The 27,346-nt window shown below is 35.9% G+C and overlaps 2 protein-coding genes across 2 annotated transcripts; one reads left to right on the top strand and one right to left on the bottom strand.

The window, feature by feature from the left end:
- Positions 1-615: 615 nt before the first annotated feature.
- Positions 616-26,966, bottom strand: LOC127871476 (coiled-coil domain-containing protein 63-like). The gene is made up of 12 exons (XM_052414433.1): positions 26,865-26,966; positions 26,123-26,312; positions 25,407-25,596; positions 24,868-24,987; positions 24,137-24,318; positions 22,707-22,900; positions 22,129-22,286; positions 19,270-19,401; positions 18,210-18,317; positions 3,224-3,367; positions 1,217-1,335; positions 616-965 (listed from the first exon to the last, which is right to left on the bottom strand). Exons 1-12 carry the CDS (start codon positions 26,887-26,889, stop codon positions 785-787), a joined length of 1,743 nt encoding a protein of 580 aa, XP_052270393.1. The 5' UTR covers positions 26,890-26,966; the 3' UTR covers positions 616-784.
- LOC127871486 (LIM/homeobox protein Lhx4-like) lies at positions 13,448-15,373 on the top strand. Its single transcript, XM_052414456.1, has 2 exons — positions 13,448-13,834; positions 14,906-15,373. Exons 1-2 carry the CDS (start codon positions 13,481-13,483, stop codon positions 15,107-15,109), a joined length of 558 nt encoding a protein of 185 aa, XP_052270416.1. The 5' UTR covers positions 13,448-13,480; the 3' UTR covers positions 15,110-15,373.
- Positions 26,967-27,346: the final 380 nt, after the last annotated feature.

Below are 27,346 nucleotides of genomic sequence, written 5' to 3'. Positions count from 1 at the left end.
ATTTCGAAATAGTTTCATGAAAAAGGATGTTATTGGCGGACAATCAATTCCCTGAATGCAGCACCGCGCTTTGGTGACAAACCATCTTTGGTGCGTTCTCTGTTTAATAATAATAATAACAGGAAGATGCAGAAATGCACTTTTAGTAATCGATTTTTTGTAATTGTCATCGTCGAGTGGCGCAACGAATCTCCGTCTCTATCAAACGTTACCAAATAGGGATACTTTAGTAACCACTGTACATATTAAGATGTCATCTGATTTCAAAAAATTCACATGAAATTACTTTTAGCCAAATATTAGCACAATAATTACCCTACATTTTAACTTAACTGTCGTTGAAGTATCCAACGAAGTAAATGTTTTGTAAACTCTAACTGACTGATGCACGGTAAGTCAAATTAACGGACAGGGAAAACGAGATTGTTCATTAAATAAGCACACTTGATACAGTTTCTTTTTTGTTAATCTTTCTTTTACCTTCATGTTTTTTAACCGTTTGAACTCAGACTTTTTGAGATTAAGCAGTTAACTAAAAATTCTGACACAATCTTTATCAATCATAAGTACTGATACGCAACACAGTCAGCCATTAGAATAATGCAATGAGAAATATTGAATTTCATCACTTTTAATTTTACTATTAATGCCAACATTCATACTTTTAATTTATTTTCAATATAAATGTACACTTACTGAAATACAAGAGTAAAAAAAAATCTATTTTTTTTAAACATTTTCAAAACTAAAGTTTCTGTATTGTCATTTATTCATGCAGGTGGTATTACAGTAACTGTGCGGGTTTCGACGGCCGCGGACTGGTCTTGTTGCGTTTAGGCGGCGACTTCTTGCGAGCGTCGACGCTTGGGGGCGGCCGTACCGTGAGGTTGTGCATCACCAGACGCTTCAGCTCGTCCCGCGTCAGGGGACGTAACTCGCCGTCGGCCGTAAGCTCATCTTCCTCGCTGAGAGAATAAACATGGTGTGGATTATTGTGTGAACAATACAATAATAATTACACCGACTGATGCTGCTGCTGATGATGAAGATGGTGTTATTATGGTGAAGGTGTTTTTAGAATGGTTGTTATAATCATATGATTATGGCAATGGCGATGATAGTGGTCTTTGTAGTGGAGGTAGTGATGATGACGATAATAAAGGTGGTGATGTTTATAATATAATTGCGTATGTTGAGAAATACATTAACAACCTACTTTGGATTTGGCGGGGCAATAACCACCAGTGATTGCCTGGGGCTCTTCTTATTCTGCTGGGACGGGGTGGTGGCAGGCTGGCCTTTGCTGTCCTTCCTTTCCGTCTTCGGCGGCTCCTTCTGTTAATATAGGGTAAAGAGACCTTTAGGACTATGAGTATATTGCAAGTTCGTGCAACCGGTTAACAAAACGACTTCATATTCCTGCGGCTGATTGCATTTCTGCTTGAATGACTGTCTGTTCCACATACCTTCATTACGATGAACTAATACAACTACCTGCATTTAGATGTACTACTGCAGCTATATCTGTCGGTACAACTACCAACATTTAGATGTACTACTGCGGCTATATCTGTCGGTACAACTACCTGCATTTAGATGTACTACTGCAGCTATATCTGTCGGTACAACTACCAGCATTTAGATGTACTACTGCGGCTATATCTGTCGGTACAACTACCAGCATTTAGATGTACTACTGCAGCTATATCTGTCGGTACAACTACCTGCATTTAGATGTACTACTGCAGCTATATCTGTCGGTACAACTACCAGCATTAAGATGTACTACTGCGGCTATATCTGTCGGTACAACTACCTCCATTTAGATGTACTACCGCAGCGATATCTGTAGGTACAACTACCTGCATTTAGATATACTACTGCAGCTATGCCTGTCGGTACCACGTGTCTGCATTTCGATTCACTGCTACAGCTATGCACGTCTCTTCCAATCGCGGGCGTACTGTTGCAGCTATATATGTCTCTTGTCTCTACAAGCATCCGTATGAACTGCAGTAATTATGTCTGCATTTATATATACTTTTGCAGCTCTGCACGTCTCTACTGCGAACCTGCTTCTAGATGTATTGCTACAGGTATGTGTAGCTCTTCCTTGTACTCACATCTGGATGTACTGCTACAGATACATGTATGCGTAGCTCTTCCGTTTACCCACATCTGGATGTACTGCTACATATATGCGTATCTCTACGGTGTACCCACATCTGAATGTACTGCTACAGATATGCGTAAGCTCAACCATGTACCCACATCTGGATGTACTGCTACAGATATGCGTAGCTGTACCATGTACCCACATCTGGATGTACTGCTACAGATATGCATAGCTCAACCGTGTACCCTCATCTGGATGTACTGCTACAGGTATGCGTGACTCTACGGTGTACCCACATCTGGATGTACTGCTACAGATATGTGTAGCTCCACCATGTACCCACATCTGTATGTACTGCTACAGATATGCATAGCTCTACCGTGTAGCCTCATCTGGATGTACTGCTACAGATATGCGTTAGCTCTACCGTGTAGCCACATCTGGATATACTGCTACAGATATGCAAAGCTCTACCGTGTACCCACATCTGGATGTACTGCTACAGATATGCTTAGCTCTATGGTGTACCCACATCTGGATGTACTGCTACAGATATGCGTAGCTGATGCTCTACGGTGTACCCTTATCTGGATGTACTGCTGCAGATATGCCTAATTCTACGGTGTACCCACATCTTGATGTACTTCTACAGATATGCATAGCTCTACGGTGTACCCTTATCTGGATGTACTGCTACAGATACGCGTAGCGCTTCCGTGTATCCACATCTGGGTGTACTGCTACAGACATGCGTAACTCTACGGTGAACCCACATCTGGATGTACTGCTACATATGTGCGTAGCTCTACGGTGTACCAACATCTGGATGTGCTGCTACAGATATGCGTAGCTCTACCGTGTTCCCACATCTGGATGTACTGCTACAGATATGCGTTGCTCTACCGTGTAACAACATCTGGGTGTACTGCTATAGATATACGAAGTTCTACCGTGTACCCACATCTGGATGTACTGCTACATTGATACATGTACCCGTAATATAATAAACTTATGTACATACATATGTCTGAATTTACCATGCATATCGATGCATACTGATGGATATACGTGTGTACTGCTTCCACATTAATGTTCTTCTGCACGTACCTGCATCTGAATATACTGCTGCAGCTTAAGCAGCTCCATGGTGCGCTGCTCGATGATGCCCATGTACTGCAATATATTCTTGTTCGTGACGCCCTCGTCGCTGCCCAGCATGTCCGAGATCGTGCTTGAGTCGCAGTCCGCCTCCTGTACACACAATTTATGTACTCTTACGAGAGTTATGCATACCGGAACGTGGGCGTATTAAGAGGCAATCTAAGGATACCAACACACCATACTTTCACATTTAATACGCCATCGGCATTTTTGTATAGTCGTAACTGCACTAAACGAATACATCGGCACAAATCATTTCAAGATAAAATTAACATAAGGATTAAGACATTAGACATTCAATATTGTACCCAAACATACATTTTATACGCACACTATCAGCATATTAAACCAAAAAATATAGATGATTTATATTGGTTTCGGTAGATTTTAATGCTACGAGTGCTCATATAAAATGCAATTGATATTTCACGAGTGGCACAGACACGAGAAAATACAAATCGACCATCTCATGGAAACCAACAATTTTGATTTTTTTTACAGATTTTCCAACGTTTATTTAGATATTCAAAGAGTTGATCTGGGCCATTCATTTGGTATAATAAGGTCATGGCGTCAGAAAACGACGTCATTGCACAGTAAACTGTAAACATTTTAAACAATTTTGACTGGTATTTTTACTGTTTGAATCAGTGAAGTATTTGAAAACCACCGATATATCCATTTAAACCACCAAACAGCATTAAATAAAATTGTGCACAATATGTAAGTATAAGATCTTATTACCACTCTCACTCATACTTTCGCAATGTGACAGTTTCATTTAATCACTGGCATACAGGTTTTCGACTTATAACGTGCACATGGAGCAGAATTAATACTTTGCAAAACAAGGTCAATTAAGTGCGCGTCTTTTACTGCTCAGCTCATCTGCAGTGGCCTCGTTCGTAATTAGAAATGAGACATAAAAATTAGCTGAATAATTAATTGCAAAACACAGCTGAACAAGAGCTGTTCGCAAAAAGATACGTATATCAAATTGCAGAGAGGACACGCCACTTTATCAGATGGCATTATTATAAAAAGGGGATTTACTCAAAACATCTGTTTCGATCAGCGTTGCGGGAATAATAATACAATTTAATTTGTTTTTGAATGATTTTTAAAAGGTCTATATGACTATTTGTATGCATTTAACAATTTGTACGGTTATAGACATCGTATATAATCAAAGTACTGACAGTACTGGTGTGACGATGCTTTTGAAGAGGATTGATATAAAAGCATCTATTTAATTTTATCTACATCACCACAAGGTACGTACTTTTTGGGTAGGAAAAAAAATGGTTACGAACATTTTGGGTACACAAATTATGCATACGACAAAAATTGGGTACGAGCAAAAATTAGGTACGAAAAAAATTGGGTACGAAAAATGTAGGGTACGAAAAAAATGGGGGTACAGGGAAGTAGTATCCGTGGGGAACTTGATCCATTCAGCGAAACTGGGAGGCGGGTTACATTCTCGATCAAATATAACAAGAAATATCTTTAAGATATTCGACGTGTATTTTCTGTACCACTTATCTTAAAAAAAACGTTATGTTACAGTAAAATGTTTGTGGGTTATAACATAACGTTTCAGCATATAAACTCAAAACTTGACATGCTCTTTAATTTCACCATGCTCTTTAATTTCACATGTTTATCATACCAAACTTTATATTTCGTTGTTTCCTTTCCTAAGTTAATGATGCTGTACGGACGTTATTTCATATGCCCATATTCATGAACATATAATTTTTATCTTTTGATTAATTTTTTTTCTTCAATTCAATAAGCTTAGGCATGTTTGTTCGTTAAGGACAGCATTAATTTCATGATGATTCCGGAAAGTAGGTATGAGCACATAGTCGTAAGAGCACTTGAATACGTGAGTTCGCCTATGAACACATGGTAAGGTTAACTAAATCTCCGCGATATGACCTAATATGTGTTTAAAACAGCAAACAATATCCAACAAACGAATGAATAATCAAACATAGTATGTGTACTGATGTGGCTCTGTAATTTCTGTTTGAAAAGTTTATTAAATATGCAAAATGAGAAAGCACGCATAAGAGCGAGTTTCTCAGGTGTCACATGGCTATTATGCTGTTTATATACCATAGTCGCTACAACGTTTACAATTGGCAGGTTCGAAATAATTCGTTTTCTTTACACTTATGATCGCGTTGAAAGTTAATTATAAATGTTTTATTTCGCAATCAATTTATTTACAGAATCACAACAAATGTCAAATACAATACAGAAAATGCATAGTTGTTTCATTGATCTACAAACATATAATGAATTGAATATAACTGATTAAAAATTAACGTTTTCAAACTATTCTAAAATCTTTTTCTTAGAATATGCTGTCCCATTTATAGCTGAGCTTCCTATACCTTTATCAATGATAATAAGCGAGGTATGCCGATTAGAAAAATCGAGCTATCTCAATCGGACTGACTCGGTCTTTTACATAGGTCGCCATTGTGAACATTTTTTTCATGGTATGATACCTTAGACGATCTGCTTCGCAGCATCGTCAAAAATGATTTCAGTAAAGTCTATCATTCATATGCATCAATTTTGTAAATATCAATATAAGTACAGTGAAAACCCTCTTTACGACCACCTCGGTATTCCGACCAACTCGCTAAGTCGACCACCATTTTTCAGTCCCGATTTGTTCCTTCTATATTTCAATGGTCGTTACACTCACTAATCCGACCAACCCGCTAATCCGCTATTACGACCACTTTAATCAGTACCAATTATCGATATTGTTCTTAATTGACACCCGCCAAACGACCAGTAATTTTCACACCTTACTTGATCTGATGTTGTGGTACTATCGGGCTTGTGTACGAAGCCATTCTGACCCAATTAACCACAATTAACGACAACGGTTTTTGGCATCGATTTGCGACACAGGTGTTAGATTTTCGGCACTTGTTATAATTTTTAACCCTTGATTGACAATTAGCTATTATTATTATTGAGTCTTTGATGGGTAAATTGGTAGTTGTTTGGTACACACTTTAAAGATTTATTACGGCGAATAATTTAACAGTTAGGATATTTGAGTAACACGGTTTTGTTCGTGATGGATATAAAAACCGACTTTTATACCATATCGTTATTCAAAATGGATAAGCGAAAACGGAAAGAGTTGTGTTTAAAAGAAAAGATTGATTTGATCGACGCAAGTGATGGGAAATCTCAACGACGATTTATTCGGCATTGGAAAGACTCGGGTTCAAGCTATTCTAAAAAGAAAATCTCGACTTTTATTCGACAAAATGCTAAGCAGACGACAATTGACTCATTCGTTAAGTAAACATCAAGGATCTTGATGAAAAGTACATATACATGTATTTACACTTCTTTAATGAACAACTTGAAATACTATCTTTGTACAATGTATAAATACAATGTATAAACGGATGACTGTTATATTGTATGCAAACAGATAAAAGTTCAGTGAATATTTACGTTGTTGTAATTATATGTCCATCAAATTCATGAAAACTCAGAATTAAGACCACCTCGCTATTAAGACCACTTTTGAAAAGTCCCACAAGTGGTCTTAATAGCGAGTTTTCACTGTATACTACATGAAAACATTTTTGAAACAAGGGCTGTTTGTAAAACATGCATGCACCCCATATGGGCTGTCAGTTGTAGTGGCAGCCATTGTGTGAATACGTATTTTTGGAACTGAGACATTGACCTTTGACCTAGTGACCTGAAAATCTATAGGGGTCATTTGCGAGTCATGATCAATGCACCTATGAAGTTTCATGATCCTAGGCATAAGCTTTCTCGTGTTATCATCCGGAAACCATTTTACTCTGTCAAGTCACCGTAACCTTGACATTTGACCTAGTGACCTGATAGGTCAATAGGGGTCATCTGCGAGTCATGATCAATGTACCTAAGAAGTTTCACTATTATAGGCGTAAGCATTCTTGAGTTATCATCCGGAAACCATTTTTCAAAGTTGAGTCACTGTGACCATGACCTTTGACCTAGTGACCTGAAAGTCAATAGGGGTCATCTGCGAGTCATGATCAATGTACCTATGAAGTTTCATGATCCTAGGCATAAACGTTGTTGAGTTATCATCCGGAAACCATTTACTATTTCGGGCTACAGTGACCTTTACCTTTGACCTAGTGACCTGAAATTCAATAGGGATCATCTGCGAGTCATGATCAATGTATCTATGAAGTTTCATGATCCTAGGCATAAGTGTTCTTGAGTTATCATCCGGAAACCATTTAACTGTTTCGGGTCACCGTGACCTTTGACCTAGTGACCTCAAAATGGGTCATCTGCGAGTCATGATCAATGTATCTATGAAGTTTCATGATCCTAGGCATAAGCGTTCTTGAGTTATCATCCGGAAACCATTTTACTATTTCGGGTCACCGTGACCTTGACCTCTGACCTAGTGACCTGAATATCTATAGGGTTCATCTGCGAGTCATGATCAATGTACCTATGAAGTTTCATGATCCTCGGCATAAGCGTTCTTGAGTTATCATCCGGAAACCGTTTTACTATTTCGGGTCACCGTGACCTTGACCTTTGACCTAGTGACCTCAAAATCAATAGTGTTCATCTGCGAGTCATGATCAATGCACACATAAAGTTTCATGATCCTAGGCATAAGCGTTCTTGAGTTATCATCAGGAAACCATTTTACTATTTCGGGTCACCGTGACCTTGCTCTTTGACCTAGTGACCTCAAAATCAATATGGGTTATCTGCGAGTCATGATCAATGTACCTATGCAGTTTCATGATCCTAGGCCTAAGCGTTCTTGAGTTATTATCCGGAAACCATCTGGTGGACGGACCAACTGACGGACTGGGCGACATGTGCTAAACAATATACCCCGAACAAGCCACATAAGAAATGCAGCATAACACATTCTAAAAGTAAAAGACATCTGTGCAATGATATCTTTTCTTCAAATGGTAAGATGAACAAACAAGAGGGCCTGAAAGGCCAAAAGTCGTTCACCTGAGATAACAAGATATTATTGGGACAAATATTGTGACCAAAATTCTTGAAGATCGGAAAATAAATGTGACCTCTCCGGTGTTAACAATGTTTTACTATAGCAATATAAGGAAAAATGCCCCACCTCCTGGCAGCTATGTTTTTCAACCAATTGTAACCATTTTCGAACTGATCCAAAATATCATTGAGACTTATATTCTGGCCAAATTTTATGAAGATTGGAATATAAACGTGGCATCCAGCATTCTTGAGTTATCATCCGGAAACCATCTGGTGGACGGACATACGGACCGACATGTGCAAAACAATATACCCTCTCTTCTTCGAAGGGGGGGGGGGGGGGGGCATAATAATATAGTAGAATGAACCAACAAGGGAGGCTACTTGTTATGTCACAATTTGGCAGTGTATAAAAAGTGGTACTTAATTATCTCGCTAAACATGGGTCTTAATTACGTTTAAAAGATATTTTCTGATTGGATGAAACAGACCGAAATCATCCAATAAATAAAGTCGAGATATTTATCTTGCGGAACATGCAATACCATACCGCATGCAAGCTATTTATAAAGTAAATATCGTAAATCAAAAAGTTTGTTATGTTTTTTTCGCGGTCATAGACAGTGTTCCTGGCTGAAAACGATGCAATATTATATGCAATATTACTTGTAAATCATTCATGCATTAGTTTTTAGCGAGAAAGAGGTAGAATATTAGTGTAAAACATAATTTTTTTATTTAAACTTGTGTCTGCTACAATTTAACGAGTGGTTACGGAAATTACCGATTGTACAGATGTATCGACAGACATATGCAAAACGAAAGAATAGCTTGCATATTTCAAGTTTATCAGCCTTGAAATTACCTATTAATCAAATGAGAATCGAAATTATTAAAATATAAACCAGTCATGTTCATTAACACCAAAATCTTTGGGCACAACCATAATTTTTTTGGAAACCGTGACGTATTGTTTTTCAGAAACCGACGATCGGTAATTTCCATAACCATATGGAAAATTTCATCACTGACAAGTTTCGTTTCTAATGTTTTTCTCAAATATTCTACCACAAAATTATAGTATACCATTACACAACTTAATGACAAGTAATCATTCCTTGATTTTGGGGAGGAACACTGTCTATAAATGCTAAAAAAAGCATAAAGGCTAAACTTAAGTGCATACAATATTGAAAAATGAAACATAATTCAAGTGTAGACAAGTGTTCGTTTTATCCGATATATTCATTCATCCACATTGCTCATACACTCAATTATAATTGAAATTATTACGAATATCTGACAAAAACTTGCATAATTTATTTTTATCTTTAAACTTCCATTTCATAAATGTTTTTTTTTTCTGATAAACGTCGTCAATTATTAATTGTATATAGATTTTTCTATTGTTTGAAAAACATTTAGGCAAATATTTCTCATGTAAGATAAAATGCAAATAATTTATAAAATATTCCCTTTTAATCAGTGTGTTGATTTATCGGTCAATAACAATATCACTTTGAACATTGAATTATTTAAAAGTTTTAACAAACATTAAATGTTCTCCGAACAAATTATTCATAACACATATAACAGATTGATAGGAAGATGTGAACAAATCAAGGTTGCTAGGTTGCCCGCCTAGAATGGTCCTGTTTGTATGGAAGTACTTGATATATAAATTTATTAGCCTGTCGGTGTTGTAAAGACATAAAATATTTTATGAAAGTCTCAAAGCGTAGAATTATTTTGCATTTAGCAAAAGAAAGGCAACACATAACCCTTAAGTGGCTGACAAGAACTTGTGGCTGAATACGACTAAAAAAAGGCATTATGCTTCTTGAAAATAAAAGTAAACATCGATATATATGAATTTTCTTATAAAAAGTGTTATTTTTGTGAATATGGGAAATACATTTTCAAGAATAAACAATATAATTTTAAATGTTTTGGCGAAGTGCATTATAGTATTATCATAGTACCAGTTTTGGTCTAAAAATCCAGTAACATTTTTTAAATTTCATAACCCCTTGTTGCAAAAAAATCATGAAAAATAGAATTTTAAGAGTAACCTATTAAAATAAAATATAAAATGCTTTGTTAAACCCTATATATTATTTTGCAATCATTTTTCATCAATTACAAATGTTTAAAAAAAATTGTTTCATGCTACTCATGGTACCAGTTTTTTGTCGAAAATTAATTACATTTTTTAAAAATGCGTTACCCCTTGTTGCCAAAAAATTCATACAAAATATAATTTTCAAAGATATCCTTTTATTTAATGCTTTCCGGTGGTTTATAGAGAAATATCAGTGAATTAAAACTGATAATTTCACTGTTTCAAACAGTGAAAATTATCAGTGAGAATTATCGATAATTTTCATTGTTTACTGTGAAATGACGTCATTTTTTTGACGAAATGACGTCATTATCCCAGCAAAATTCGTTAGTTAAACTCTTGAACAATGTATATAAACTGTGAAAAATGCATTAAATAAAAAGAAAATTTGTTGGATTCGGTGGATTATCGACTTTAATTCACTCGTGATGATAGAAAACATATATTTTCACTCGTGGCTGCGCCACTCGTGAAAATATTATTTTCTATGATCACTCGTGAATTAAAATCGATAATCCACCGGATCCAACAAATATCCTCTATTTAAACAAAAAGAAAATGCCTTCTTAAACCTTAAATATTATTCCTTCAATCATTTTACATCAATAATTATTTATGTTTGAAAAAAGTATTGGTTCATGCTAAATACTGTTTGATATTCTGTAAAAAATGTAACTACACATCCAAGTAGTGAGTCCATCAAACTATTGCAACCGAAACACCTGGTGTGCCAAGGCATCAGCCGAAGTCAAATGTCTTCTGACTTAGTGCATTTTACTATTTATATTTTTATGCATTTGTATATGTTTGAAAAAAATGTATAATCTTAAATGACGTCTTCTGACCATGCATGTCCTAGATTTCAAAATCCAGGCCCTGGTCTGACACATTGGTAACATTAACGTTAAACTGTTACCAGGCTTCTGAATTTAATTAGCCAGGTCACAGGAAAATGGCAGTCTTATCAGTATCCAATTAAACTATTTGTCATTGTCAGAAAACCGCTCTTAAGCAAACAGCTTTCAAGCAACTGCAGGCTGAACTGGATCTAAACTGGCCACAATCGCCTTAATGTCTCTTTTACTGGGATACAGTTCATTTAACTTTAAAGAGATCTTTTAACGTTTTGGTAAATTGACAAAAATTGAAAAAGTTGTATGGCATTTGCAAATTTTTGTTTAAGTTATGTTATTTTTAGGAAACAGTATTACTGAACATTTACCATGGTCTAATATAGCGATTATATGCATCTTTTAACGATTTAAAAATTATGTTAAGTATTACTGTTTTCTAACAAATATCATTACTACAACGAAAATAAGCGAATCTGAACAATTTTTTTTCAATTTTGTCAATTTACTAAAACGTAAAAAGGTCCCTTTAAGTCAATCAACCATTTGAAAGAAATATTTTAAAAATGCAGATCTAGTTAGAACTTGATTGAATGACAATATATATTCACGCTCGGTAAACCAATTTATGACTTCCTAATAGGGATACGCTTAAATCATAAGTGGACTTACGGTGATACATAAATTGACAGGAAAACGGTCAAAATGAAGCCTACATAGGTGAGTGGTTTTGATTTTTTACACAATGCTCTACTTGGAGACCTTTTCTTACAAAAAACGGCCACAGTTCACCAACATCTTAAAGGGATGCATATACCGGTAAAGTGGTATCGGGATACATAAGTTGTATTCGTACTCAGCATATCTCTCAATCGTGTGAATTACTTTGGGGTGTCGATTTACATGTATATTGCTGTGCAGCAAGAAATGAGGACTATTAAGTCTGCTCATATATTCTGATAATATAAACGATCGTGACACCGTCGTTATTACTGCTGGATTTTTTTTATGGTTGTGTATGTCTTTTGATTTTTTTCTTGCTTTAACACTGATGAAAAATACATGAACAAAATTTCAGCGCTTTGTTGCAGGGCCAATTACTTTGATACAGACGCATGGCTCCGGGGCAGGTAGTCAAAAGAAATGCCAGTTAAATGTTCTTGAATTCACCACACGCTCAAAGGCGAGCAGCCAATTCGATCCCGTTATGCTTGAAGAATCCTTGAAGCAAACATGGCTCACAACACGAGAATTGATTTGGGAATGGGCATGTTTATTTCATTCGAAATGTTACAATCATTCAGTGATATGTTATGCAATTTGTTATTATTTGAATAAACATATACTGCAGTAGTGTATTTAATTTGCCATGTATCACCGCTTCTTCAAACAAACATGTGTGACGCTTAAAATCATTCAGTCAACTTAAAAAAATGTTGAAATTCGTCCGAGTTGATTTCAGAAAATAAAAAAAAAACACGCAAAAGTCCTTCATTTGTAGTTTAATATATAAAACAAGCAGCAACAGAAAAACGTAGAAATAAAGAGACAAGAGATATGCTGGCTACGAATACAACTTAGGTATACCAATACAAATTAAAATATTGAAATATGACAAAATGGATACAATACAATACGAGTAGACATTTCGATGCAAATGCGAAAGGCTTACTATATCGTCTATTTAGGTCAGCACCACGAAAGCGATCCCTGGACGGATTCAATAGAATCATCTATAATAAGTGCAAATTTACCGTATACAATGTGTGTGCGGTCGAATAGCATTTAGCTTTGTCGGAGAAAAGGTCTCCGATTAGAGCATAAATATTACACGTGAAACAGTTAAACAATTTAGGCTCCGATTTAACAGTTTTCCTGTCAATGTATGTGTCCCCGGAAGAACAACTTATGATTTTAAACGCATCCCTACTGGGGATTCATTAGTTAGTTTATCAGGCCTGACATTTGACTTAGCGTGATACTTATCCAAACAGCATTAATCAAATAATTTAATACTTATATAAAATAAATAATGGATACTAATTTTAAAAAGTCAAATAAGCACAACTTGTGTTGAAGTCAATGCAGATAGAGTAAAAGATGATCCGCACATATATTATAGCCTAACCTACAGATTTTATCTTTATGTGACGCAGCTCGCGTGACGTCATCTGTCTATGTAATTAACAAAACAATATGGATGTTCGTAAACAGTTTCTTCGAGTAAAGAAGAAGCGAAAAAGAACTGTGATCACACCAGAAGAAATGGATACGTTGGAGACGGCCTTCAGGAAACTGCCGCGACCCGACCGGTTTGCAAAAATCACCCTAGCGAAAGAGTTAGGAAAAACCGAAAACTTTGTTTCAATTTGGTTCCAGAATCGCCGAGCTCGCGAACGACGACTTTCACAGCCGACAAGCGATATTCAGGGTGTTTGCACACAAACAGACGGAACTGAGGCCGGCGGAAGTGAATGGGTTGTGCACCAGAGTGAGCCACTCGACCTGTCAGACCGGGGACAAAGGGAGGCAGAGGTCACATTGAGCCAGGTATATTGTTATTTGTGTAATACCGGCGTAATCTTTTTTTCATATCAATTTATCACATACTGCGTTGCTTGTCCGACTGATTAACAGTAGCACACGGTATTATACTTTCTTGAACTTTGTCATAGATCGACATACAATGTAGATCACCGAATACAATGTTCACAATTCACTTACATGTCCGTAGTTTATAATGTCACTCGGATTTACTTATTAATAACTTTGCTTAACTCAACTCAACACGTTTAAAAAATCGATTCTGAAAACAGGGATAATTCTTCATTTGGGGAATGGCCTGGCCTTCCATTTTGAAAAACAAAAATTGGCACAAACGAAGATGGGAAGAAATTTCCAAAAGTAAAGTTGAAATGTGGGAAATTTTGAACCATTTTAAAGAAATAATCTTAGTGGAAGAGGTCTTTCTGTTGGGTAAAGGGTCTATTTCAGGTATTTTGCTAAAGAAGGCGAAAAAACATGGACAATATGTTTACTACAGTAGTGTAATGTTTAAAAGAGCTGCTGTACAAAATATTGATCAATTAAAGGATATGAAGTGGTTCGGACTCGTTAACATATTATTTTCAATGTTCGTAGACATTATACAATGTAACATAAACTCTAGTATTTAGTCAGCAATAAACATTTTATTTTATGCACTTTGTATCGTTTGTTAAAATGTTCGCAAACAAGGAAACAGTGAATAAAAAAATAACCCAATGATATAAAATAATTAGATCTATATATCTTAACTACTAACTGCAAAACTTACTCGATAATAGATCTATTTGAAATTGGTTTATATAATTTCGTTATAAAATAAATTAATGTATTTATTAATGATTTATTATTTTCATTTCGCTTTATTTATTTGCTTATTTGCTTGTACGTGATATTTGTATGAAACCCTAATTTATTTGTGTTACTTATTTCAATACATATGTATGTTATTGAACATATATGATACAATTTGCTAGTTTATATTAAGTGCTTCGATTAGATCTACTACTTTATAATAGTATTATACATTAAACCATATGACGTAAATATCACATCGCGAAATATCGCTGCTTTAAGGCACATATCAGCCCCACCCAGGAGGCGTGGTTGTTTGGTCGCATCATCAGAATGGCGGCGGCGGCGGAGGGCGGCATCCTGCCAACTGACAGCCCGCACCTCGAGGAGGCCATGATGGATGCGTGCAGGGGTATCACCTTGAGAGACGGGCGCCTCCTATACCACAAGGACACGGGATTTCAGATTGATGGCCTTCAACATTGAGTGTACTTGCGATGTAATCCTGAAATACTTCTTGCTTTCTTGCAAGTTTTACTTTATTTTGCTTTCGAGCACGTATTACTAATCATGATGCTATTGAATGCTATTACAATATTTACGTCATTCATGATTACTTAAAAGAATGAGAAGAATAGATATTTATTCAAACCTGTTTTAGTTAAAAAATAAATGATTTTTAAATGTATATCTAAATTGATATGTCATAAGATGCGATTAAATATTTAAAATAAAGAGTCACTGAATGATCTTTATTTGTTTGAAGCCTTTTCGGGACGTTTCTGAGTATTATTTTAATAGTTTGGTGCGGACCATAATTTATGGCATAACGTCTTAATGCAACATATGAAAGCCATAATCCTTTACATGATAGACTCACCTTTCGCTTAATACTGAATAATAAATAGAGGATATTTGTTCATGTCAGTGTAAGATCGTATATATATATATTATTTTTCTATGATCACGAGTAAAATAACAAACGATCTTACACTGACATGAACAAATTTTCTTTTGTATGCCCCCTTTCCAAGAAAATAATTAACAGCTGTTACCCTTTCTCCCGTGACGTGCCTCAATACATTTCAATACATAAAATGATGTCATTAGTGTGACGAAATGACGTCATTATACCAGTGAAATTATCAGTTAAACTCTTTTACAATGTAAATAAATGGTGAAAAAGCATGAAATAAAAAAAAAATTGGTTGGATTCGGTGGAATATCGATTTTAATTCACTCGTGATCATAGAAAAGATATATAAAATTATTTATGATAATCTAAAAATAGAAAAAGAATTTCCGAAAATGTGTTATTTTCATCGGTGAGAATAACAATTTCTTTATTTTCACTGCTGTTATTTCACCGCAGAAATGTCATATTTTATCATTAAAGAACTGACTTATCATACTCTTTATACTCAATCATCATACACTTTTTACTGGCTTATCATAAACTTTTTACTGGTAAAGAGTTCCAGCATATTCATTATTGGCTTGAATAAGCAATTCCAAGGATCGTTTCGGATCGCTGTTGCAGTGGTAATGCACTGAATCATCATCATCATCATAATAATTATAACCACCACCACCATCATCCTTTTGTATTGCGAAGAAAGAATTTCCCAGAAGAATGGCAGATATCTCCACCCCCACCCCCCCCCCCCCAAAAAAAATAGAGAGAAAATTCCATCTGAAAACATCATGAACTAGAATATCAGTACTTAGTTCAACAAGGTAACTATACACGTTTTTCGCCATGTAAGAGTAAATAGTAATTTCTGTGCATCAAATACTGAAATGTTGATAGTATTCACCGAAATACGAACGCATATAGAGCGTGTTTTAATAGGTGGTGCAGCACTTTGATTCCCGATACGAACGCATATAGAGCGTGTTTTAATAGGTGGTGCAGCACTTTGATTCCCGATACGAACGCATATAGAGCGTGTTTTAATAGGTGGTGCAGCACTTTGATTCCCGATACGAACGCATATAGAGCGTGTTTTAATAGGTGGTGCAGCACTTTGATTCCCGATACGAACGCATATAGAGCGTGTTTTAATAGGTGGTGCAGCACTTTGATTCCCGATACGAACGCATATAGAGCGTGTTTTAATAGGTGGTGCAGCACTTTGATTCCCGATACGAACGCATATAGAGCGTGTTTTAATAGGTGGTGCAGCACTTTGATTCCCGATACGAACGCATATAGAGCGTGTTTTAATAGGTGGTGCAGCACTTTGATTCCCGATACGAACGCATATAGAGCGTGTTTTAATAGGTGGTGCAGCACTTTGATTCCCGATACGAACGCATATAGAGCGTGTTTTAATAGGTGGTGCAGCACTTTGATTCCCGATACGAACGCATATAGAGCGTGTTTTAATAGGTGGTGCAGCACTTTGATTCCCGATACGAACGCATATAGAGCGTGTTTTAATAGGTGGTGCAGCACTTTGATTCCCGATAACAGACATGTCGAACAACAGAGACAGAGACTTACAACATATTAGCCATTCTAGATATCCGAGTTTTATTTTCTACTTAAAATGAGTTTATTTTTTATTTTGCTATTCTTTAAAGAGTTTTGCTATTCCAGCAAAGAGAATTATTACTGCGTACATAAATACATAAATCCTTACTTATTACCTGCTTCCTACAACCGTATTCAATCGCGAATTTTGCATTTCAGGTGTACTAAAACGAGTGTTTTTTATTTGTTAAAAAGTGTCGGTAATCAGGAAGAAAAGTACTATTGTAATTAGATTGATCGATTTAGGAATTGGTCATGAAAATGTGGCATTCGGCTTTTAAACGAATTTCCACAATTACGTTAGTAAACTACAAATTTACTATGAAGCAACTATAGGCAATACTAAGTACCATACCATTTATCGGCCAAACAATTTTCCATAGCTCAAAACCAAACGAACAAAACATAAGTGCACAGAGAATAAAGAACTCAGCTCTCGCTATATAAAAGCGCTTTCATGACAAAAGTCTAGGCATGTTTGTAAAATTTCATCTTACTATAATCTCAATCCTGATTTATTGCCTGGATATATAAGGTTCAATGACTCACTCGTGTTACATATTCGATTCGTGCATATAACATGACACACAACTCGCGTGACCTACTCGTCATCGATCAGACCCGATCCAAGACTGAAATATTCACGTAGTGAAGGGCATTTTCCAGCCAAAGTGCACATACTAAGGTACCGTAATTCAATAGAACGTATAAAAAAAATTCTTACCGTTCTTGCCGTTACGTTATGCATCAAAACTAACTTACCAGTGCCGTTTGAAACCTTTGTTTACATGCATTTCAACTGGCCGACATTTTAAACAAACGATTGATTTCATTGCTCCAACGCGAAGGTGTGGCTTTACTCCTGAAGATTTCATACGTGAATCGGGTTGAATACCTTGTTATATATATATTTTTCATTCAAAAGAATATCATTACTAATTTCTATAGCCACGCGCTAACCACATGTGTCCCGAACAGATAGGCGGTATATACGAGAACTTGCCGGCCCTGTTTCGGGATACATGAAAGCGCAAACTAACACAAGTTCACCTTAAACAGTTTTTCCACGCCAACTCGCATCTCGTCGAGGACCTTGCAGACGACAGTGTTCTGTTGCTCGGCGTCGTCCGCCTCGCGCACGAAGCGTTCTGCCTCCAACTGCAGCATAATGTATACTGTTAGTTAAACGGCTTCATTACGGAGTCGTTTCATTAATATTTACGAGAGCATGGATCCAGCCAAATTTTAAACGTGAATTACATCGTGAGGGGTAGTACATAACTGTTACATAGAATAACATTATATCAAAATAAGATATATCATGATCAAACTAAGATTGTAATAATGCCATTGTCCACATTTCATTTAACATAATTTCATTTATGATCGGATATTATGCAAATACTGAAATAAAATGGAAACTTAACGGTCACAAATCTATCTACCCTAGTATTATTCTTTATCAAGAATGGACGAAATAACATCTACGAGCTATGTAGTGTTTGCTAGTTGAGCTAGTACATGTATTTCAAAGAAAACGTAAAGCGACGTCAAGAAAAAAAAAAGATGACGTCATTTTACGTTTACTTTTCTGATTGGTCATAGGCCAAATACTGACGAAATATTGAAATTATTCGGTAACGAATTTATCTCACAGAGTACCATTTTTTCCTAATATAAACGATATAACTAGTCTAAACTTTGTTATATTGCAAAATTCGTACCTTTATTAGTGAGTTCACGTTTGCTTTGAAAGAATTACTTAACTTAGATGATTAAAAGCATATAAATTAATGGATTAATATGGAAACTAAACAAACTCTAAAGGCAAGTAACGTGACTAAGACGACGGTTTTTTTTCTGTACGAACATGTTATACAAAATAGGCAAATGTAAACCACATTAAGTTCATCTTGGCAGACCCGAAATATTCTTCAGATTAATATACTTTGATATATTTTTTATTAATATAATGATGCCTACGGATACATGTTATAATTAAAACATGAAACATATACATTTTTTAATTAAACCCATCAGATTTTTTCCTGAAAACAAAATGATAATCTTCACTGGACATGAAATAAAGAACACTGTGATGTCGACGTACCTCCATTTCTCTGATCATTTTTCGTCTGTTATCCTCGCTCTTGATGTTTTCGTCATGGAATCGCTTGATTTCCTCCTGGGTATTAGCGGTCTCCTCCTGTATCGCCTCCAATGCGTCGTTAAGCTCGTTCACCTGGCGGAGAAGGGACAGTTGATTATATAGATGTTATATCGGAACAAATTGTGTTAATCTTATGAATATTCAACATGCTGAATGTAATACAGTAGTGTTCTATGTTAAAGTAAACAAAGCAACTACAGAAACTATCAAGAGAGAAATGTTTGTCCTTATCCATTACTTTTATTACAGAACACAAGCTATAAACATACAAAGTTCAAAACTTGGATCACCGCATTCAAACGGACGATGCAAAGCATTGGGGATTTAAGCCGGTGTACGGGCAAGCTGATCATCAAACTTTCACCAGAACTAATCACAAAACAAATAGAGCGTCCAAAACAATCGTAATCAAATCTACATATACAGACAGAACATTAAAACATTAAGGCCAAAACGTTTAGCGTACATCGTCTCCCACAGAGATACACGGACATTATGGTCCATCTATAATAAGTATTGAGATCGACTATACAGTACATATGGTCCATCTATAATAAGTATTAAGGTCGACTATACAGTAAGCGATGTATCAATTGTAAAATAAAAAAATATGACCCGTAAGGCCAACATTTTTTTTATTTTCTGTTTTACGGGATATTTTTCAAAAAAAATTGAGTCGGGGGGGGGGGGATAAATAACAATAAAAACAAAAGCATGAAAAGTGAGCAGTCGACCAAAAAAATAAAAATAAAACTGTCTAAACCGATATTTTTTTTTAAATTTAAAATCTCAGCCAATTTAACCTTATGTATACTTGCATTAACCTTGAAGTGTTTTATATATCTCATTACACTCTTGTAGAAGCTTTTTATAATAATAGTAGACATACTTTAATATATATTTATAGGTAAAAGCACCTTTTGCATGTATATTACTTTAATAGAGACTAAACACGCGTGTAGTGTAGTAGAGTGTAGTAGTGTTGATGTTGTTGTACTTCTAACACTAGATTTCCTACAATAGCACCTCGACAGTCCCAAGCCTGCAATGCCATCTTTAAAAATGCTGGTTTGCTGTGGCATACATCTCATCTATTATTTAAGTGTGTTTTTTTTACTTTGTATGATGTTCGTTGTTTAAAAATTAAATTTTAATATGCAGTTTTAACTGTCAATCATTGTGATAGCAAGCAAACAAGCATTATGTTAAGGATGAGCAAGTGTGAGGGCTCTCTATCCAGTGTTCTTTGATATATACACTTAACAAAAGTGAGTGATTTTATTTCTTTTTTTGTTACAGCCTGTGCCATTTGGTAGGGAAAATTAGCACGATAAACATAATAAATATGATTATAAGAACAGAATTAAAATTGTTAAGTGCATGTTTGACAGCATTTTGATAAAGTGCTGCTTTAAAGTCTTCTCACAATGAAGACAACGTTCAGTTAATATCCTTCCACATGTATAATAAACGTGTACACTTATAATCTATAGATTCTTAAATACACCATTTAATCACAACCTCTTTAAGAGTATTAATTCAGCATTTGAAAAAAATAATATATTATATGGTGAAAACATGAACGAATATCTACAAACACGCTTTAGTGTTCTTGCTGTGTTAATGATGTATTAAATGGAGTTAAAATAATATATTTAATTGGTTTACCTTTCAATATCTTGCACTTGACATCCTCATTTCAATGCTATTTCAGTAAACTGTACAGCGTGACAATCATAATAATGCAGAATATGCATATGAATCTGATTATACACAGATCCAATAACATATAAATCAAATCATGTTTGTCTCTTTCCATTTTTGAACGATACTCATCTTAAATGCTTTAACTTTGTGAGTAGACTGAACTCCAATTTTCCAACAATGGTTTCCCTGACGCACATTCACTTTGCATATTTCTAATAAATATTTGTTGTTTTCTTATCTCAAACATAATATTTTGCATTAAATGACACACGCATTCAATTATTCCCTAATAACCATATGATATTCGTTGTTAATTTGAATGTTATTTATCATTTCCGCCGCTCATTGCAAATTTCTCGTCTGCTTGCCGCCATCTTGGACGTGTGTAAAAACATCGGAATACATCGACTATCGTCGGTTTCCTCCGCAATATAGAGAGAGATGTGTGGAGAGCAAAGTAAAATCGTATTCGGCTAAATCCGCGAACAATATGTAAGTCAAACGACCAATGAAAAAGCCGATACTAAGCAAGCGTCGGGTTAAGTCCATTTTTATCCGGGCATTTCAGGGAATAGGTAAAACCTTTGGCGAATTTTAATTTTTAACGTTATGAAATTTCACGGTCGGCGGGAAAAAGGAAAACAAAATTAAGGTTATTGAATTTTATTTTTATTTCATTTTGGCCAAAATTAGGGTCGGCGGTCCCGTAAAACAGAACATATAAAACTGTTGGCCTAATGTTCATAGTTATACTTATCGCTAAACTTGATTTTCATGGTTTGTGAAAGAATACAGTCAATAAAGCGGAGTGTCAACGATGCCGTGCACACATTTGTAAAATGACATCACGACGCCATATAACAAAGCAAACACTTCGGTTTATACGCATTAAAATTGAAAAAAAAACAAGTTAGAAGTGAATCACCATATGTTTATTGATTTTCGGTCATAATATTAATTTTATAGTCGCTCCTACATATTTTGTATTTTATCATTTCAATTGTCCTGAATGTAAAGCATCGTGATGAAGAATTTTTTAATTATGATATGTTAGGTTTCATCTACCACTTAATATGCTTATGACTACCGTACATAATTATAGAGCGCAAAGTTCTCGTCCTCCTTGCGAATGAAGTTGTTGACAATGGTGGTGATGTCGCTCTCGCCGGTGGCGTCGGTCACGCGTTCGAATGCCTTCTCCAGCTGCCGGATAGTCTGCTTCTCGACGTCCGTCTCGTGGTCGGCCGTGTCTGCAAGCGGCCAGTCGTGTATACAGGCATACACAACGCAGTGCAAAATGTTAGAACCCGGCGGTACACAACCGCAGAGCAAAATGTTAGAACTCGGCGGTTGCAATGCTTGAACTTCTTTTTGTGACATTTTTTTTACCATAATATGTACATATATATTATAAAAGACGTTCCCAGTGTTTTGCAATAAGGATTGAACTACTTCAAATGAATATTCATACATCCATACATACATAATAGAAGCACTTACATTCGAACGTTTTGCACGTTTGAAACACGCACAACCAAAAATTTGATATCGGAATATCGGCAAAAATGGTGATGTGTTTAAGTTTGCCCGAAGTTCTTATTGTATCTGATCTACGTGTCGACATCAGTACACCAATTTTACACTTAACTCTCGATTTAAAGTCCACTGACCTTTCCCCTTGAGCCTCTTGGCTGATTCCTCCTCCCGGAAGTCGTGTCGGTCCTGCGCCTTGACGCCCATGAACTCCTTGAGCATGTCGTCGTGCTTGATGATGCGCAGCAGCTCCTTCATCTCCATTTCCTGTTGTGCCATGTCCTTGTCTGAACGTTCCTTTAGCGCGATCATTTTCGTCTGCGCCTCGTCGCTGAAAGTTGTTATCAAAGATGTTATATACACGCGAAATAGTGTAGAACTACATTCGATCTATAAGTGGAAGGACTCACTTATACATGGTGTACATTGCTACTGTAAAAAGATGATTAGGTGTCACATTCATTTTATGCTTTCCCGAAGTGTATATGAACATATAGAAATGAAGATGTAATTGTGATGTATATACCTGGAAAATTATCTAGTTTCACTCTTTAAAATGTCAACAGGCGTAATAAAAGCATTAAATTAAGAACAACTGTGGTTTCGCAATATATCACATATTCTAAGCCACTCGCGATCATGCTAAGTAAATATTTCTCCACGTGGTTCAGCCACTTGTAAAAGTATGGATCTCTTTGATCACTGGTGTTTTAAGATCGATAATCTACAATATGAAACAAATAACATGTGTCTTTATTGTCACGTGTTACGCTTATGTATTGCGTGTACGCCTTTACATCATAAGGATACTGAGTGTCAATATATGATAAGTGTATACCATTATGTTATGAATGATTTAATCGAAGACCTGTATACATGAATCAAAAAAAAAAAATACCAAAAAAGTTTGTGCCTACAAGTAATCCCTCATTTGTCCATTGGTGAGAAATTATAAACACAGTGAATTAATAATAATTAACAAAATTGTATAACACATGTCGTTTCGCTAAAGCAGGCCATATTTTTTATAATCTAACGTCTGTCTTAAAATGATTAATTGAAACTAAAATGCTTATTATTGCAATACAGTCTGCAGACATTCCTTATCAAACGCGACAATGTTTTAATTAAAATTGTATGCGAACCTAACAACATAAACACATTTTGATTTTCAAAACCACATCAACTTTAACAAGGAATTCTATTAAATGAAGTAAACATTCCTTCTGAATTATGTTCTTATGTATAAGAACCTGGGCCGGTATTCACCAAACAATTCTTAGACTTAAGTCTAAGACTAAAGAATATTCTTTAAATTGATATATTCAATTAGTGCTTAAATTTTGAGCAAAAATTGTTATAAAACACCTCTATCACTTGCATTCTTCATGTAGAACATTGTGGTATGACGAAATTACCAGTGGAGGCATCTATATATTCATATCTATATGCATTTTTTTTGGTTCCAAGTCGTTTTTTTATTCTTAAGTCTAAGAATGGGTTGGTGAATACGGGCCCTGTTTTGTTAGACAAAGAAGGCACCCGATACAAACTGACGCAACAGTACCGTTCCTCGTATGCGCTTGACGCCTGCGCGATGCAGTCGCTGATCTGGTGCTTAGTATCCTCAAGCCGCTTTGTGAGCCGCTTGTGCAGGGAGTCAAACACCGCCTTCTCCTGGCGCAGATGATCCAGCTCCTCGCGGAGTCGCGCGTTCGTCGCCAGCTGGTTGTTGAACTTCATCAACTCCTGTATGTGTCGAACGCATATAAGAAGACCAAGATTTATAAGCAGATGAGACTCGTCACAGGATGTGACGTATGCCCCGGAACATGGGATTGTCAGACAAGAAGGCTATACAATATTTCTGATCGACGAATTTGTCAAAAATCCGTTCTTATAATAAAGTGTGTAGCGCAACAAAAAATGCATGACTTTTGACGAGACCTGTATTGAACTTTCACTTACCCAAATGAGGACCCAGCTATACATTAAAAAAAAGCAGCAGACAATAAATCTGAACGGACAAACCCAACCATGGCTGACGGTGCGAATGGTATATGCTCTTCTTATGGTGCATATAAAGCGGTATTATTCTGAAGTTTAAAGCTACTTGTTACCTTCAATGGTGACCTTCATTTCCGTTTAATTATATAAGAACTGCATTAAGAATCATATTTGCAGTCAAATATTTTTACGACAGTTTGTTAAATATTGTTAGTTCTTGTGGGTTTATTATGAGCGGTTACCTGGTTATAAATATATTCCGTTTCTCGAGCGTGTTTAAAGAGCGCCTACCTGGTTGAGCCTGTTCTCTGTGATACGCAATCGCTTTGACACGATGATAGACGCGGTCTCCTCTGTCACGCTTCCCATCAACTTCTGCTCCTCGTTGATCATGTCTTGAACCCGCGCAATCTTTGTAAGAATGCATTAAGGTTTTGTCGAAATAGCCCATGGAGACAACGAAAGTCTTTGGTACGCATGACAATAAACATCACAAACAACACGATATACAAAACAACAATGCATACTCCATTTGCCGAAACTATACACATTTCGTACAAGTATCTTAAAGTGTTCTCCTTCGACGTTCTTTAAATGACATTTTGATACATCGAAAAGTTTTAATGCATCACGAGCGTTGTTTTGTGAATTTAAAACTAGCTGAATTGTAGCTTTTCAGACGTGTGTGCTTTTTTTAAACTCTGAATATCGCATACCTCGCTGTCAAGTTGCTAAATATTTCGCTCCTCACGCACACACTGAACATGTCATACCTCGCTATCAAGTTTCTTGATTTCTCGCTCCTCGATGACACACTGAACAAGTCATACCTCGCTGTCAAGTTGCTTGATTTCTCGCTCCTCCCGCACACACTTCGTTTTGTATTCGTCCAGCTGGTCAATCAAAGTGAGCAGCTTCTCGATGTCCCGCCCATCCGCGCTCACGTTCCGGTCGCTCTTGGCCAGTCGTAATACTTTGCCGATCTCCTCATTTTCCTTCTTGAGACTCGCGATTTCTGACCTGGAAAAAATATCCAGAACATGCATACAACTATTCTAATAACGCTTAGTAATGGGTTGAACATATTGAAATTTTTAACTTATAATTATATAAAATATTTTTAATCAGTCGTGTTCGGTTACGTAGCCCGAAGTACATGATGGGTAAAAAACTTAACGTAAATTTACTTTTTTTTCACAATTGATCCGTTCACAATTGAACATACTTATATTATATAATCACGATATGAAAAATCTATATGATACCGAGATCAACACATTTTCAAATTCGACTTACATTTTTAAATGGTAGACTTTTAGAATTATGGGTATAATAACATTATTGAAATGAAGTTATTTAATCGAAACCTTGAACAACGGGGAAAAATTCACTTATATTTCGTTTTATACCAAAGTAACGCATATAATAGAATGCGATTATCTAGTGTACTTACACAATGGTAAAGACCAAACACATTTGATATAAAAATCCGTCTATAAAGTTAAGTATATTTCTGTAATTTTAATAACATATTTTCCCTATATACTTTTGTTTTCGTAGGAGATTGCACGTCTCCTCGCTATAGGCGCGTCTGTCACCCTCCATCGCGTGCAACTGGCGCTGCAGACGACACAGCTCCTGCTCGAGCTGGGATTCATCTAGGTCGTCGTGGTCGCCGCTCACGGAACGTTTCGCCGTCTGGACGGCATTGGTTGGCATAGTGGCGCCTCCTCCCGCTTTGAAGGAAAGAGAACTTTTTAAAGCGACTGTGTTCGGTATGCAATAACACTTGTTTTTTAGCTTTCATTTATTGATCCTTTATTGGCGTACTTAAAACAAATCATTTTTTAATATAATACCGAACGGTCATTTTAGAGACAAATGTAAACAGTATTTTTGTGGAATATTCATTGCAATGTGCTCGCAACGTCAAAACTCAAACATATTAGTTTTTTTTATTGCATTAAACAGAACACTGCTTATATGGTCTATATTTGCCATTTTCCGTATTTCAAAGTCATCTTGATGAGGATAATTATTGCATAAAGAATACCAGCATTTAAGAAAGTCTAATGTCAAATTGATAAAGTATGGAAAATAATGTTTTTCACACTTTACATCTTTGCTCCGGATTGTAAATGCGAATATTAAAAATGTATATTTGCGAATATTATATTTACACGACACAAATATTGCAACAACGGCCTCGAAAACACGTATTGAATTGCAGAATCTTGTAAATAAATGTCATGAATCAGTTCTTAGATAAATAAAGACGGGAGTCTTACCAATTTTGTTGTACTTCTTCCACATTACAAATCCCAAAACCTGATGTCAACGTCTACTGTGAAGACATGACGTCATATCCGTGACGTACGGTTCGGCGCATTTACGGCGTAATAATATTTATCAGATTTTGGCGTAAAAGCGTCGTGTACTTTTCACTTACCGACGTAGATTTTTCGCTTTTAGCGTGCATTTAAACTATTGAGAAAAGGGATCAATGTCTCAAAAATAAAATTTTAAAACACGTTATGTTATAAATTTGCATGTACTTGATTGTCGATAGAAACTTAAGGCTATCCCTCAAGTGTCTTTAATGTGGCAATAAATGGTCAGTCTAGCGATTGTTTGATCTAAAAGACACCACACAAGTTTTGAAAACATGGAACTTACTCGATGGTCATATACTTTTCGTGAAAATTAAGTTTAACCATTTTATTTTGACTGAATGTATTTCTTATACAATTTTATAATTCAAACGTGTTGA

The sequence above is a fragment of the Dreissena polymorpha genome, chromosome 3, assembly GCF_020536995.1.
Source record: "Dreissena polymorpha isolate Duluth1 chromosome 3, UMN_Dpol_1.0, whole genome shotgun sequence".
NCBI lineage: Eukaryota > Metazoa > Mollusca > Bivalvia > Myida > Dreissenidae > Dreissena > Dreissena polymorpha.
This window is presented reverse-complemented; position numbering and strand designations above follow the sequence as displayed.